Genomic DNA, 15,284 nt, shown 5'->3' with positions numbered 1-15,284 from the left:
GTACTGAGAATTCTTTTGCATAATTAGATACCACACAGAAAATACCTCTGATAGTGGTGTGAGGGGAAATTTTACCTTGACGCATTCCTGCCAGGGAGGAAAGTCTGGCTCCAAGGAAGCTTTGTTGTTCCTTTTTCACTTCTTTCATATACAGATAAAAATTAACAAAAAGAGGGACTTGGATACTTTTTCAATCTGCTTGAGGGTAGGAAGGCACTGCAGAGAGATCTGGACAGGTTAAATCAATGGGATGACATCAGTGGAATGAGGTTTAACAAGACCAAATGCTAGGTCCTGCACTTTGGTCACAACAACCCCAAGCAACGCTACAGGCCTGGGGAAGAGTGGCTGGAAAGCAGGCCGATGGAAAAGGATCTGGGATGCTGGTGGATGGCCAGATGAACATGAGCCAGCAGTGTGCCCAGGTGGCCAAGAAGGCAAACAGCATCCTGGCCTGGAAAAGCAGTGTGTCCAACAGGAGTAGGGAAGTGATCGTGCCCCTGTATTTGACACTGGTATGGCCACAGCTTGAGTACTGTGTTCACTTCTAGTGCCACAGGATAAGAAAGATATCGAGGTGCTGGAGTGTGTCCAGAGAAGAGCAAAGAGACTGGTGAGGGGTTTGGAGGGCATAACATACAAGGAACAGCTGAGGGAGCTGAGGTTGTTTAGTTTGGAGATGAGAAGGCTGAGGGGAGATCTTTCTGCTCTCTATGGCTCCCTGAACAGAGGGTGTAGTGAGGCTGGTGTTGGTCTCTTCTCCCAGGTAAACAGGGAGAGGATGACATGAAATGGGTTTAAGTTGTGCCAGGGGAGATTTAGATTGGATATTAGGCAAAACTTCTTTATTGAGAGAGTGGTGAGGCATTGGAACAGGCTGCCTGGGGAGGTGATGGAGTCACCATCCCTGGAGGTGTTCAAGAATCTGTGGATGTGGTGCTTCAGGATATGGTTTAGTGGTCGTGATAGTTGGGTTACGTTGGACTCAATCTCAAAAGGTCTTTTCCAACCTTAATGATTCTATGAACAGGTGTTAACTCCACTTTAAACTTGCCTCTTGTAATGTTTTATCATTTGGTATACTTGTAGCATCACTGAAACTATATAGGCTTAAGTCCCATACAGGTTACTGGTGAAAGCTAATAGAGGCAGTAATGGGTGTAACTAAGCTAACTGAAAACAATGACACTTTTGATCTCAATTCAACTGGAAGACTTCAGGTTATAAATAAATGTCATGTGTGAGCTGTGTCCTGCTGTGTTAAGAATGTACAACATAGGAGGCACTACCTCAGCAACATCAGATAGGGTGCCACACATCAAAAAAATTACAAATCTCAAACATGTTTTCTCACAAGAGTCCAAAGGATTCCACAGGCTGATAAACTTATGTACACAATAAGAACACATAGAATGAAAAACTTACTGTGATCACGTGAAGCATTCCAAAATGAGGTTCAAACCAACCAAAACCAAAAGACAACTGACTTTTAAAACCTAGGAATATGGATTTGCTCCCACTGAAGTTCATGGCATGTTTCCATTGATCTCAGTTTTGTAGGAATGATCTCTAATACTGGAGTTTAATGTCTAATCTATATTACTGCTATTTTTTGGCACAATTCAACTTGGAATGTGGTAGCGTGATACGAAAAGGGTGTTTTGTTTGCAGACTTGGAATCCAGTCTGACTTGGACTAGATTGCACCATAAAGAAGCCAGCAAAAGGGAATTTGACACTCACCATTCTGGCAGAAAAGCTGAAGTTTCTCACAACTAGAAGAATAAAAATACTTTTAAATTAAAATCAAAAGGAAGAAAACATTAAGCATGTGCCAGATTACTGGCATCCTTGGTTAATGATCATTACCTTCTTCAAAGTCTTCTGAAGTTAGTATGAAACCTAGTACCTAAAAATAGTGCAGAATAAAAGAAAGCTCCCTGTCTAGGAAGCAGAAAGGCTATTAATCCTTTATACTAGCATGTGAAACCTCAAACTATCTGTGACAAATCCTGTATTTCTTCTTCCTTCTGAGCTATTACTCAATTAATTGGGAGTTCTCAGTCCCTATTCAGCACAGGACTTAAATATATTCTCAACTCTATACGCATGAGAAAACCTAAATCCTTATCTAAATTTGACTTCATTGTAAATTAATCATAAGTTAATGTCAGAACAAGCACTCTGATGTTTTGTTGAACTGGGAACTTGACTTCTACAGATGGGAGGAAGCCTCTTTTATTCTCACAAGTGCTAAACCCCCAGTTTTGTGCCTTTAGCAATATAGGGATAACAGCTGTTTGAGAGCAAGAGCTATCATTATATTAAGGACAGTAAACAGGGAGACAAAAATGGAAAGAAGCATATCATAAACCTGCTATGGAAGATTGTGATTAGCATAGTTTCATTATTATTACCTTAAGCATATAAAGAGAAGTTTAAGAGAATCAAAATTAAGTTTGGATAGTATATTTGTCCTAAATTCAGTCAGATAATACTGGCTGCAAATATTTATATTAATGATTAACTTTAAGCCATGGGAGTTAATACATTACATACAAAGTCTGAAATACAACACAGGCTTTGGAAATATTTCTTAATCAAATGAAGTACGATGGACATTAATGTTTTGCTCATCCTAATTTAGCAATATGTCTTAGTCACAACTTGGCAATTCAGTGACCATGAAGTCTTTGATCTGATTCCTGACCTGTCAAATAGTATCAGTTAAAACAGAAGTGGAGAAAGACTGTTATAATGCTTTAGATATTCTTTCAAACCAAAATGAGAGGAAGTCGTCAACTCCATCGGTGAAAAACTTTCAGTTGGCACTGATCAAAGACAGAGCAAATTCAATGGCTTAAATTTAGAAAGATATACCACATGCTAACAATTCCTTGGGTCAGATAACACACTGTAGTTTATTGATTCCCTGACAGCATCATAAAAATGAGTCAGTGCTGGTTAACAAGAAAGAGTTTTTCCTGTTAATCAGTGATATCATTTGTAAAGTGAAAGGTAGCAGATACTTGCAATTCACTACAAAATAGAAATCAAAATCTTTACCCTAATAAAGAGGATCTTCTCTCCAACTCTGTACCTTCCTTGTGAAAGACGCTCCACACAGAACTTATTAGGGCATTTACAAGGTGGATCTTCAGAAATGTGTTTAACCTGCAAAACAGGGAAGTTATTAACCAAAACTGTTTGAAATATCCTGTATAGCAAAACATGTAAGAAAAATTTGCCATAACATGGCAAATCGAGGTTTCCAGTGATGATATGTTCTGTATGTTTCTTTACTCCCAGACTACAGCACTTCCAGTATTAAGATCAATTTTACAGCTGTAATGAAGTAAAAATAGAGGCAAGTGTCCCAGAGTTCAACATAGTATTTGCACTGCTTAACTGAAGTCAAATAGCTTTTTGAGTTCAGCATTAAACTTCTGTAGACGTGCTCTCAGTATTTTGTGGTGAATCAGCTCAACTGTCAAAGTGCTAATATAGCTGACAGGCAAAATGAAGATGCCTTAACAATGAATTTTTGCTTTTAAATGAGCCTAATAAATACAGAACATCTTGATTATCAATAAAGGCCCTGCCCAATACCTTCACTTGGTTTAAAGTAGTGCATTAACAGAGAATACTATGGCATAATCACAAATCCACCCCAGTACTGTTAACTACCCTTTGGTGATCTTCACCTGAGGGCACTGGCACAGTCAAAGGTAATTTAAAGGGGCCTCAAGAGGGCCAACAATAAGGGCTGAAAAAAATACAGATGAAAACTACTTTCCTGCTTTTTATCAGCTGCATCAGCTTGACTTCAGTCTTCTGTGAAAACTTGGCCATTGCATGCACTAGCAAAGGAATTAAAGCTGCATAAAAGTATATTTTGTACTTTTCAGTGATCTGAAAGTAACACAGCCATCAATGCCAAAAGAGCAGACCTGGTTGAGAAGCTCTTACTTGGCATTCAAGCTGCACTATGGAGTAGGAGCAGTAGTTACACATGCAGAATTTTCGTATGCTGTAGTTGTCCTGGATGAAAGCTGACCTAGTACAGCAGTGTCAAACTACACAATGCCACAGACATTTCCTAGAAGTTTTGTCCACCTCAGGTAATATTCCAAAGACCTTTCCAAATCCAGTTTGTGAACCAAGGCCTGTAAAAAACAGTCTGAGGTCTGGGAAAGAAGACTTTCAGAACAGTTAAATTAAAGTCTTAATTTTTTTCATAAAAAGACAACAATATCAGGGCAAAGCTATGGCACTCTGATAGGTGTTTTGGTTATCTTGAATAAGCAAACAGGAAAGGCTTCTGAAGCCCAACAAATGCCTTTCAGATCTGCTTTTAGAATAAAGTTATAGCATGTTGAATAAAACAGAACAATTAAATGTTAACCAATTATTTTTCCTGTACTAGAATAGGGAGCCACAATGCTTTTGAAATTAGCCCTGCTGACCAATTTAAAGGCTTTCCAATTATTTCTGAAATTGTTCATTTTTGTTATCTGAATAACTATTACTTTGTGGATGATTTGTTTTTAATAATTATTTATTCTCAGCTTAAAAAAAATAATCAAGGTATGCTATTTTTGTAAACTATTTAATTTAAAAATAGATGAGGAACTCTATGTGTATTTTACACACCAGAAGTGCTTCTCAAGTATCAGATGAATTGTCCTCAGGTTGAATGAACAGTCACTGAATTATTTGGAGATTAATTATTCCAGTGATTTTTAATCAACATGGGTGAATGTTAGCCTCCATTTCTGGAGAATCAAACTATTTTGATAGTTTACAATAAGAATAACTTACATGAAGTCAGTGAATGATGACTTCGTGAATGATGACTTCAACCTAAGTGCAGGTTGCTGGGGATACAAAAGGTATATTCTTGTACCTCTTGGCATGTGGTACCAAGACTGGGCCTGTTCTTAGAGGACTATTTGGCAATGGCCCCCTGTATGCTGCTTGATAATCAGTAGTTTCTGACGTACTATCCTAAGGCATTTAATCGTTTCTGGAGACAACCTCGACATTCAAAGCTGAAAATGGACAGTGTGAACTATGCCTTAATAGCTGTGTCTACCAGGGCTCATCTCAGCAAACAACAACCCAGAGCAGCCAGACCAAACAGGTTCAAGGTTGTTTTAAATTCTGTAAGCAAAATAGAGCCATCTCGGGCCTGTGAGGAAGGAAAGCCAATAGATTTATACCGGTGTAAAACACAGGATAATGAGACCTTCACTGCTGATGCTGCTATTAAGGCTTCCATTACCTTACTATCCCAAAGGACACAGAAGCACTACTGAGTGGAATTTGGAAATCAAATTAGGAAGCAGAGGGAAGAATTATATCCTATTTTATTTTGTGTCTGGACTATATGAGTACTGCTGCTATTTTATGGTGTGAGTGTCTGGGGCAGTGTGGGTCAGGAATCTAGCTGGATGAATTCCATTCTGTTTCTATCCCTACTGCTTTCTAAATTAAAGGAGGTGGTTGGAGACAGCCTTCATCCTCTGTTCTGTTCTTACAAGATATGCAGTCACCACCCTCCTTCTACACATAACTGTTCTTTCTCAAGTCTGTTGAAACACAAGTGAGTGCTTTTGCAAAGTTAGGGAAGAAATACAAAATGTTTAAAATTAAAAAAAAAAAAGTGAAATGCAATTATTTGTATCAAATACTCCAAAGTATTTCAATAAAACGAACGAACATTATATTCCATCTGCTTTTTGCAACAAAAGAGTGGCACATGGATTTTTCAAGGAGTGCTTTGTAACTCCCAGGTGGCACATCTACCTTGTAATATAGCAGTTACTATAGTAACTGCTGCTTTTTATAGAATAAATTTGTACTTTTCAAGTTTAACCCTTTCACAGTCTCAAAATGTATCCTTCTCATCTGATTCCAGCTGTTTCAAATGAATTTTTCTAGGGTTTGCCACAGAGAAATGAACACTCCACCACAGTGCAAAGAGTTCAATGAAATTTTAAAGCAAGATGCTTTCCTTCTAACAATGAGGGGGGAAGAATGCCTTTTTTTTTTTTCCTTTCCTTACCACATGAGAAACATGCAGAACAGCAGCGTAAAAATTAGGCTGAGATAACTTAGAAGTGTTTGTTAACATTCTGTACAAGTCAGCATGGGCTAAATCTCCTAGGCCTGACTCAATCCTTTCTCAGACAAAACACCAAGTGGGAGTTGATGAATAAGAAGTGAGCAGAACAAGCAAACGGAGTAATAAGAAGGGAACTTGGCCCTAAACACAAAGCTGGGCTAAACTGCAGATCTCCTACACAGTGCAACATTTTTTCCAAGCATCAGGCATAAACAATTGTGGTCAAAAATATATTAACTCTGTCAGTCTGCAAATCTTTAAAATTCAGTGGGCTCTTAAACTCAGGCTTCTGTGTGCTCTGCAAGTAAATGCATAGGTCAGATAGGAAGAAGCTTCCTCCCACAACTTACAGCATCATCCAACAGTTTTCCTGTGCTCTTTTTCCCAGGAGACTTTGTTGGTGATGGTGAAGGAGATGGAAGTGGGGCCGAAAGTGTTTCCTCTTGTTCAATCTCTTTTTCCAACTTTATTAATCCTGGAGGCTCCACCCCAAACCTTTTGGAAACATGCAAACAAATGACAAATACATATTTTAAAACAAACAGGTGGAAAGGATTTATGCTTTCTGTATTGCACTATCACGAAATAATAGAATGCCACATACATCAGTGAATATGTATAAGATCATTACTGCCATCATTCCAAATTAATATAAAAAAATGAATTTAGATGCAATCTTGAGTTGACCAACTTTACAGCAAATACAGGTTTTTTTCAATTTCTCTGTCTGACAACATATATGTTGGTGAATGACTAATTTATGAACAACAGTAGGCTTCAAAAATTGCTGTGCCATGTAGGGAAGATTTAAGCTTCGTACTTTAGCTCCACCCCCCCACCAACATCCTTCCACACCACTTGACAACTTGTATTTTGTGCCACTATTTTCTAAAGAAATCCAGATGAAAAGGGATGAAATGTTATCTGGGTCTCAACTACTGCACTGAACCTACAAATAAATAAATGGAGACATGGCCAATATTTTTCAGAAGTGGCTAATGCTTTCTGTAACCAATTTTGGACAGCAAATCTTCCTATCTCTGTTAACAGTGGCAAAACACTTGCAGCTCCAACTAAAACAAAATGCATGCAGCTTTGGCATGAAGCATCTCAAACACAGCACTTGGAGAGCATGGCTGAAACAATGCCTGCTTTTGAAAGCTTTATGGCAAGTGATTAAGTCAGAATCTCATAGCAAGAGGCAGAGCTTGGACAAATGTCAGAAGTCTAAAAGCCCATCCTATTTTTCCTAATCATTAATAATTCCCCTCTGGTTTTTGTTGTTGTTTCTTTTCTTTGCCAACACTGAAGAAAATCCAGAAAAACAGAAAGGTCTCCTTTTCCAGAGAAGGACTTCAGCTTGGAAAAGTCATCAGACCAGGTAGGCTCCTTACAGCAAACTATTTGCATAAATGAAACCATATTTTATTCTGCAGTAGAAAAATCCACAGCCCAGAAGCAGAACTGGGCTGACTTATCTAGGTAAAGATCTGGACACTACAATATTGAGCAGTAACAAATATATTCCAAAAATCTAGCTGAATGCCATAATAATGTTAGAAGTGTGCAGAAAAGGGCACAAACACATAGACTGTCTTTTGTGGGTTTTGTCACACTACTGCCTAGTAAATTAATATCATGAAAACCAAGAACAAATTCTGTGCTTGCATTGGCTTCTAACTGGTGCAGTTTGCCTACTGAAAAGTCAGCCAACACTGAAGCAAGCACTTACATACAATCCATTTACTTCCTGTCTGTCTGCAGATGCCGACAGGCTGTAAATCATTACATTCCCACTGGGCTCTAAGCCGACACCTGCATGCAGCCTTACTCATCAAATAAAACTCTTCCATGCTAAGTAATGCTGCTTCTTTGCTTCTACTGCTTTTCATAATCTCCAGGTTTTGTCATTGTGACAGACTTTTCAAGTGCCCTGTACTTTCAAGCATTCTGAATTCCTCTGGTGATGAGTTGAAAAATAAATCCAACACAAACACACACGCAAGTTTTTTTTCCACATACTGTATCAACCTGAAGCAAAGTTGTTGGAAAGCTGGAATGGCACAAACCACATCTTTTCTGGGAGGGGTAGAGGTGCAAAATCTGTTCTGGAAGGTATGCTGAGAATTTCCTTTCCTGCTCTTTACTGGCCTGCCTTTTCATAACTACAGATGAAGCAGCACCAGACTGTAACATGATCTCCAATAGACTTTGTAGAGCACCAATTCCCATTTTTACAAAGGAAAAACTGACTACAATAACAAAAAGATCTAAAATTGCTCAAGAGGAATTTCCAAAAACCTATGAGAGTTGTTTAACCCCCTCAAAGTTTAATAGTTACCCAAGAACTTCATTCTTTCTGCAGGAGAAAAAAAAAAGTAATTCAGCTGTTTTCCATTATATAATCTCTCATCTTAAAACACCTGGGGAGAACGTTGAACCTGTGCAACCCACTGCAACAGCTCTGTGTACAGCCAATGCTCATTTTCATCCTGTGGGACACTTCCCTTTATCATAAATGTTCTCATCCTACCTGCATGATATCTGCTGGTGCACACAATGGCCCATTTCAGATATTGAAATATCATAGATGATCTCTGAATGTTGTTTTCATAAACAACTGATATCCAGGATAGTTTACCAGGTAAATCTATTTTTATTAGTACCTGGGCTTTGGACTGTCACTTTTTGAGCTGAGTGGTCACACCAGTTTTCCACTGACACTATGATCCATTCATCCAGTCCATCTCTCTATAATTTGGCTAAAAGGCCACTAGAATATGCCAGCTCCCTTGTGCCTCAATCCCACTGCTATTTGCATTAAGACTTCTGGGATTTACACTTTCGGGCCAACACTATTCCTATTCAAGCTTCCAGTGACAGCAAGGGCTTTTCTGAAACATGACCAAGAGACAAATTTCTAGTTGTTACACTCACAAAAAAGATGAATATCCCTAACATAAACAGAACATGAAAACACTAGTTCTCAAAGCAGGAATAAACAGGGGTCTTCTCCACAAGGATTGGAACCACAAGGAAATCTGAAATTAACGAAACTCTCAGAATAGCAAGGCACTCCAATTTGAGATAGATATATACATATATATATATGGATGAACACAACTGCACTTTACATGTAAATCTGGGCAGCAGCACCACTGTCCTCATATTTTCTAGCAAATCTTACATGCTATGCTGGTTAAATCTGCATAAAAGGAAAAATCACATTCATTGCTGTCATTTTGAATGTTGAGCAGAAGTCACTGCTGTCTTGGCAACCAAGATAATGCTACAAGGTACTGAAGGTCCAGCCTGGCTAGAACCATTTGACTGGTACAGACTGTTACCTCAATTCTCATATTGCTTCTGTTGGTGAAAATCAGAGAGAAGTTTATTGAAATAAATAAGAATCACTGATGCTTGGGTTAGATTTAGGTCATACGAGGATCGAGTTATCAATAAAGTTAATGAAATCTCAGGTTTTTATAGAGAGATCTAACTGTTAGGAGGAGAAGCACCTCAAAGCTTTATTTAGAACATAATTCTCAACCCTTTCCCTTCCTAATAGGGGGATAGCCAGTGAGTACCTTCACTGAGGTGATGGTACAGAGATTTCATTATATTGCTTAACAACTGCCCCCAGGGAGATTCTTGAGTGCCATCAAGATAACCATTCTCCTTCAACCTAATGAGTATAAAAGTTAGCTTGAGATGTGCTTATTTAGTAAGTATCTCAATAGCTACTGCTGTCAAGAATGTAAATATTCCTTCATTCTTCAAATATTTTCACCTACCTTGCTGCAATCCTTCCAAGTTCCAGCAAACAAAGACACACTTCTCTTGGCTGCTTGTGGAGAACTGGTAAAGCAAAATTAAGATGGAAAACATTTATAAATAAAAGGTATTTTAAAGATCTTAGTGATGAATGGAACCTAATCATCAACATCTGTTACTCTTGACTCAGATAAAACTTGGTTTTCTAAGTCTTGCATTGCAGTTTTACTGGAATAAAAAGGATGGGATTGAGGAGTAGTTCTCATTGCAGATGATTTAGGAAGTTACCATTTAGTTAATCCTTTAGTTCCTTTTAAAATACCACTCTAAATCTACATCACTGTGTAATTGTCTGAGCTATTTGGTAACCTGCAAGCAGTTTATAACTATTAAAAAAATACTTGAAAGCTCTGGAGAACATTAAAAACAGTAGAAGGTCAAAAATGAATTAGTAGCACCAAAGTGATTCTTTTCTCTCTATAAAGTATGAGAATTCCTATTCTCTAGATTAGTATTTTTCTCAGCCTATTTAAATTACATAAATAACAAAATAGCTTTAGTAAAGGTACATCTTATTACAAATTTGGGCCTGATTTTGTTATACATCTACTCTTAAAGTAAACATGAAACTAGAATACATAAAGAATACAGCTCATCAGAGAAAAGAATCCAGATAAAACATGTTTTTTTTCCTGTATATATACACACATGTGCAAGTTTTCATGCCCGGATTCCACACAAGACCCACAGGTTTTAAGATTTAGGAAGCAGCTGTAACACAGCACGAATTTCTCATTAAGAATTATCACAATAATCCAAGATAATTGCTCCCTCTCCCCTCCCATTCAGACAGGTAATGGTCTGGAGAAGTCTAGCAAAATATGTAAACAAAATCCAAAAATCAATAAATAAGGAAAGATCTGTGACTGTTGCATAATCAACTCTCCAAAAAGTTCAAAAGAAGAAAGTAAAAAAAAACCAGAAAAGAAAAAAAGAGAAAAAAAAAAGGAAAAAAAAGGCATTGTTGTGTTCTCTTATTGCAGTAAAACCTTCATGTTAGGGATAAAGTTCAGGTTTTAGAAATTTCCACAATTATCAGAAGATTTGCAACTTCAGATTGCATTGACACCAAAAAACAATTCCATGAATATTTGTATAAATCAGTTAAAAAAAAAAAAACAAAACAAAACAGTAACAAAACTGATTTGGTTTTAACAAGTTCAAGACATCCACTGTATAAACATTTGGTTATCTACAAACTCACCTAACTCGAATGCATGAATCAAAAAATAGCATACCTGAAAAAGACATTTCAATGTCTAGTTAAAGCTCTGAAAGTCACTGCTTTGGCCTACACTGTCTGTAGGAGACTCAGAAAGGGAATCCACAAACAAACATCTCTAAATAACTAACACTCTGGGGCAGGTCTTCAGCTTCTGCAACCTTAATTTCCAGCTCCTCTGACTTGAATGAATGTACAGTAAATTGTGTGAGCTGAATGCTCATCTCAATAACTTTTATTAGTCTATGCAGCACTTGGGATGTATGCATTCTTCCTCTCTAAGCTCATCCAAATATATTTCCAGAATTTAAACTGCAGAGCATGAAAACTAAAATGCCACTACACTAGGAAAACTATTTTTATCCTTCAGCCATCTGTTATTAGGAATATAAAAGATGCAGACTTGGACACTCAGCCTTCCTTGCTACAACACAGTACTTTATTGAAATACTAAAACTACCTTTGCAAGTAATCAGTGTTTTAAAAAATTGTTATGTTCATGAGCCTAGAACTGTATTCTGCTGTTTTGGTCTTACTGCTCAAACCCAAAATTTCCTTTTAAGAAATAAGGCATCCCCCAAAGCCTAAATGGAATAAATCAGTTTTGGAATGGTCAAAAGGAGTCCAATGTTTCTGAACTGCAAGTCACACACATGCACATCTGAATGATATTGGAGGGGAGGAAGAAAAACAGAAGCCTAACCAATATTTTTTTTTGCCAAAAAGATCCATAAATAGAACTGTCAGAGGATTTGATTAAGAAAGGTAAAATATTTTTCTGTCAATGTTTAAAGTCAGTCTTCCCAAAGACAATTTAAAGTCCTTTAGCAAATCTGACTCAAGATAATCTAGGCACGTTTCATGCATTTCACATGGAACAGGGTGACACAGTGGAATCATTGTTAGAGGATGAAGAGCTGTGAAGGCAATAACCAGGCACAAAAACAAACATCTGGTCATCTGATAAGGAGACAGTGACACAGCACTTTCAACAAGAAAATGTTAGCATTCCTGAGGACTATACCAGCATATGTATTCAGGAACTTCTGAGACAAATAAGTGTGCTTTTGCATACTGCAATACCCACTGGAAAGAATTTAGATTTTCATTTCTTTTTCCCAAATAAAAACGTTCAATGGCCCACATCATCTTGCAGGAGACTGGTCAGGATAAAGAGTGAATGCCATGAGAGTGCATTTCCACACCTGTCTTGGTCCCAAGCATTCAATATAACCTTGAGCAAACAACTAATACTTACAAGTGATTTGATTTCCAAGTACTTATTTTGAATATTTTGTCTGGTGCTATTCCACAGTAAGTGGTAGAACTCAGTATTTAGTAACTCTCAAAAGTCTGCCTAATAATCTTCTTGAAAAGGAAAGCTACCTTTACACTTTTTTTGTATCCAGAAAACAGAAAAAGAAACATTACACTCACTTCCTTTCTTAGTTTTACTCATAGAACTTGAGTTAATTGGTATTTCTGAAGCACTTCAAAACATAGAATTATAGAATGGTTTGGATTGGAAGGGACCACCAAAGGTTAGCTAGTCCAACCTCCTTGCAGTCATCAGGGACTTTCTCCACTAGATCAGGCTGCTCAGAGCCCTGTCAAGTCTGACCTTGAATATCTCCAGGCATGGGGCCTCAACTACCTCCCTGGGCAGCCTGTTCCAGTGTTCCACCACCTTCATGGTGCAGAACTTGTTCCTAACATCCAATCTAAATCTGCTCTCATTTCAAACCATTGCCCCTCAATCCTATCACTGCAGGCCTTTGGAAACAGTCCCTCTGCAGCCTTCTTGTAAGTCCCCTTCAGGTTCTAGAAGGCTGCTCTTAGCACATCACAGGAGTGCTACCGTATGATGCAAAGAATTCAAAGAATGAGTAAAACTGAAGCTTTCTCTAACACTTTTATAAGGTAAGTACTCTTATTATCCCCACCTTATACATGGAATTAAGTTACATATATTAGACACACAAAAATACCTTTAACTAGGTGCTGTTCTAAAATACTTACTGTCTGATCTGTAGGCTACTGCTGAGTTTCCTAATGCTGCCTTGGTATGAATGAAATCAAACAACACAACTAGTGATCCCATAACAAGGTCTGATACAGATCCTCCTGCTGGGAGCTATGCAATAGAGTTGTAGTCATTTCTTCCAAAAATATTCGGTAGCAACATCAAAATACTATCCCAATTGCCACCAAACTTTCATACATGATCAGAGAGTTTTTCAAAAGGTTGATGCTTTGATCCTTCTTCCTGTCATCTTTCACTTTCTCCTACTTTTTATTCCAATTCCATTGTATTTTTTTTTGTTTTATTTGGTTGGTTGGCTTTGTTTGTTGTTTATTCTTAACATCACTGACAACATTTACTCTTAACTTGGCCCAAACATATCCTTGCTTCTGAGCCAAAGAGTTATACCACCACATACTTAAATCAAAGAGTTGTGTTCCCCCATTCAGTACTATCACTTATGAAAGTCTTGAAGCAATTAAGGTTTCAAGCACTGTAGCTCTATGGATAGTAAAGAATTAATAGCAAAAAATAGTCTAGAATTAATACAGAGATTATCTAAACACTAAGAATTTACTGGAATCCATGAATTTAAGATGCTAATCCAATGGCAGTAATAACACAGTGTCCAGAATGCTTCTATAGTCCTCAAAACTAGATGTATTCAATAATATTATGAGTTGTTTAGTAAAATGTTGTGAAAGACAGGACAAAGCCTTATTTTGATGCAACTGCATGACAAACTTAGTATGCTGTCCCAAGCTGTAAATGTGTCACTGAGATGGAATGGTGAAAATCCTTCCATTTCATAATATGAAATTAGATAAAACAGAGTATAAATGCCCTGTACATAAAACATTTTTAAGCAATCAACATTGAAGTGGTGTTTTTTTTTTTTTAAATATTTGAACCAAATAATACTAGAATAGAGATCAGAGGTGCTTGTGGTTAAGTCTATCATTTCCACTAAAACACTAGGTGCTTTTCTTTAGGGAAGCTGCCCACAAAACTCAATCAGTAAGTTGCATCAAAAGAAGACCATGTCACATTTTGTGTACGTAGGTGGTTACGGAGTATACAAGCACAAAACATGAATACAACAATATCATCCAACACCTCCCAACACAAACACACACATTAGCATGCTGGCACACTCAGTGGCAAACCCTTTTCTTGCTGAGTAGACTCTTATCATAGAAGAGATGTAGAATATTCATTGGTTCCAAATCCTATAATCATCCAACAACACTACGTTACTGACAGAGTTCAGAACTTCGCTTAACTACAGCAATCACACAAAGTATTACCATTCTTACTATTTTGACCAAGAAGAGTTTCCTTCAAGGATTACACAATTCATGTTTGAGCACCATAATTACAAATATCTCCATCTAGAATGCTTCCATAAATTGAATTACCACACCTGTGTGTGGATCTGCTGCCCTAAAAACCTACAAAGAGGAACTTACAAAATGAAAGCGTCACAGGAACGGAGGAATTGGAGAGCAATACATCTCCTAAACTGCAAAGGGCTAGTGCAGTTCATTCTTAAGTTTGCAAGTGTCTTTGTCCTAGGCAATGTCCAACTTCTTCACTTCAAATCTTATTGGTCATCTCCCACATGATTTACCACGTCCAGTAAAAGTTTCATTTGGAAGATTTAATTAACAAAACAGAGAGAATACATATACCCACCATACTATATCACCTTTCTGCTATTAATTTCTTCACTGCCAAGCATTTTCCTCTGGAGATCTAAAATAATTTAATTCAATTTTAACAACTCCACAGGATAAAAGATCAAATAAGTTAACAAAGAAAAAAAAAAAGCTTCAGACAGAGTTGTGCTAGAAGAGCAAGGCTGTAAAAGAATAGATAGCTGCAACGCAGACAAGAGCTTTTGAGCAACAGAACACTCTTGATTCAGTACAGTGTGTTCATTTGTCTTCTATGGAAACCAAGCTGTCAATCATCACAACTGCTTTACACTTCTATTTGAATTCAGATAGCAAGCAAACGATTTATTCTTTTCATTTCATGATATTTGGCTGAAACAAATTCTCAAGGTAAGATATATAA

The 15,284-nt window shown here is 37.4% G+C and overlaps 1 protein-coding gene across 1 annotated transcript in view; it reads right to left on the bottom strand.

The window, feature by feature from the left end:
• The window catches only part of GAS2 (growth arrest specific 2), a 65,885-nt gene that overhangs the window by 24,127 nt on the left and 26,474 nt on the right, over positions 1-15,284 (bottom strand). Inside the window, exons 4-6 of the mRNA XM_054390609.1 lie at positions 9,921-9,984; positions 6,477-6,621; positions 3,066-3,173 (exon numbers count right to left, since the gene is read on the bottom strand). Of these exons, the coding sequence (XP_054246584.1) occupies positions 3,066-3,173; positions 6,477-6,621; positions 9,921-9,984 (317 nt within the window). The remainder of the gene's footprint in view (positions 1-3,065; positions 3,174-6,476; positions 6,622-9,920; positions 9,985-15,284) is intronic.

This window comes from Indicator indicator, chromosome 21 (genome assembly GCF_027791375.1).
Source record: "Indicator indicator isolate 239-I01 chromosome 21, UM_Iind_1.1, whole genome shotgun sequence".
NCBI lineage: Eukaryota > Metazoa > Chordata > Aves > Piciformes > Indicatoridae > Indicator > Indicator indicator.
This window is presented reverse-complemented; position numbering and strand designations above follow the sequence as displayed.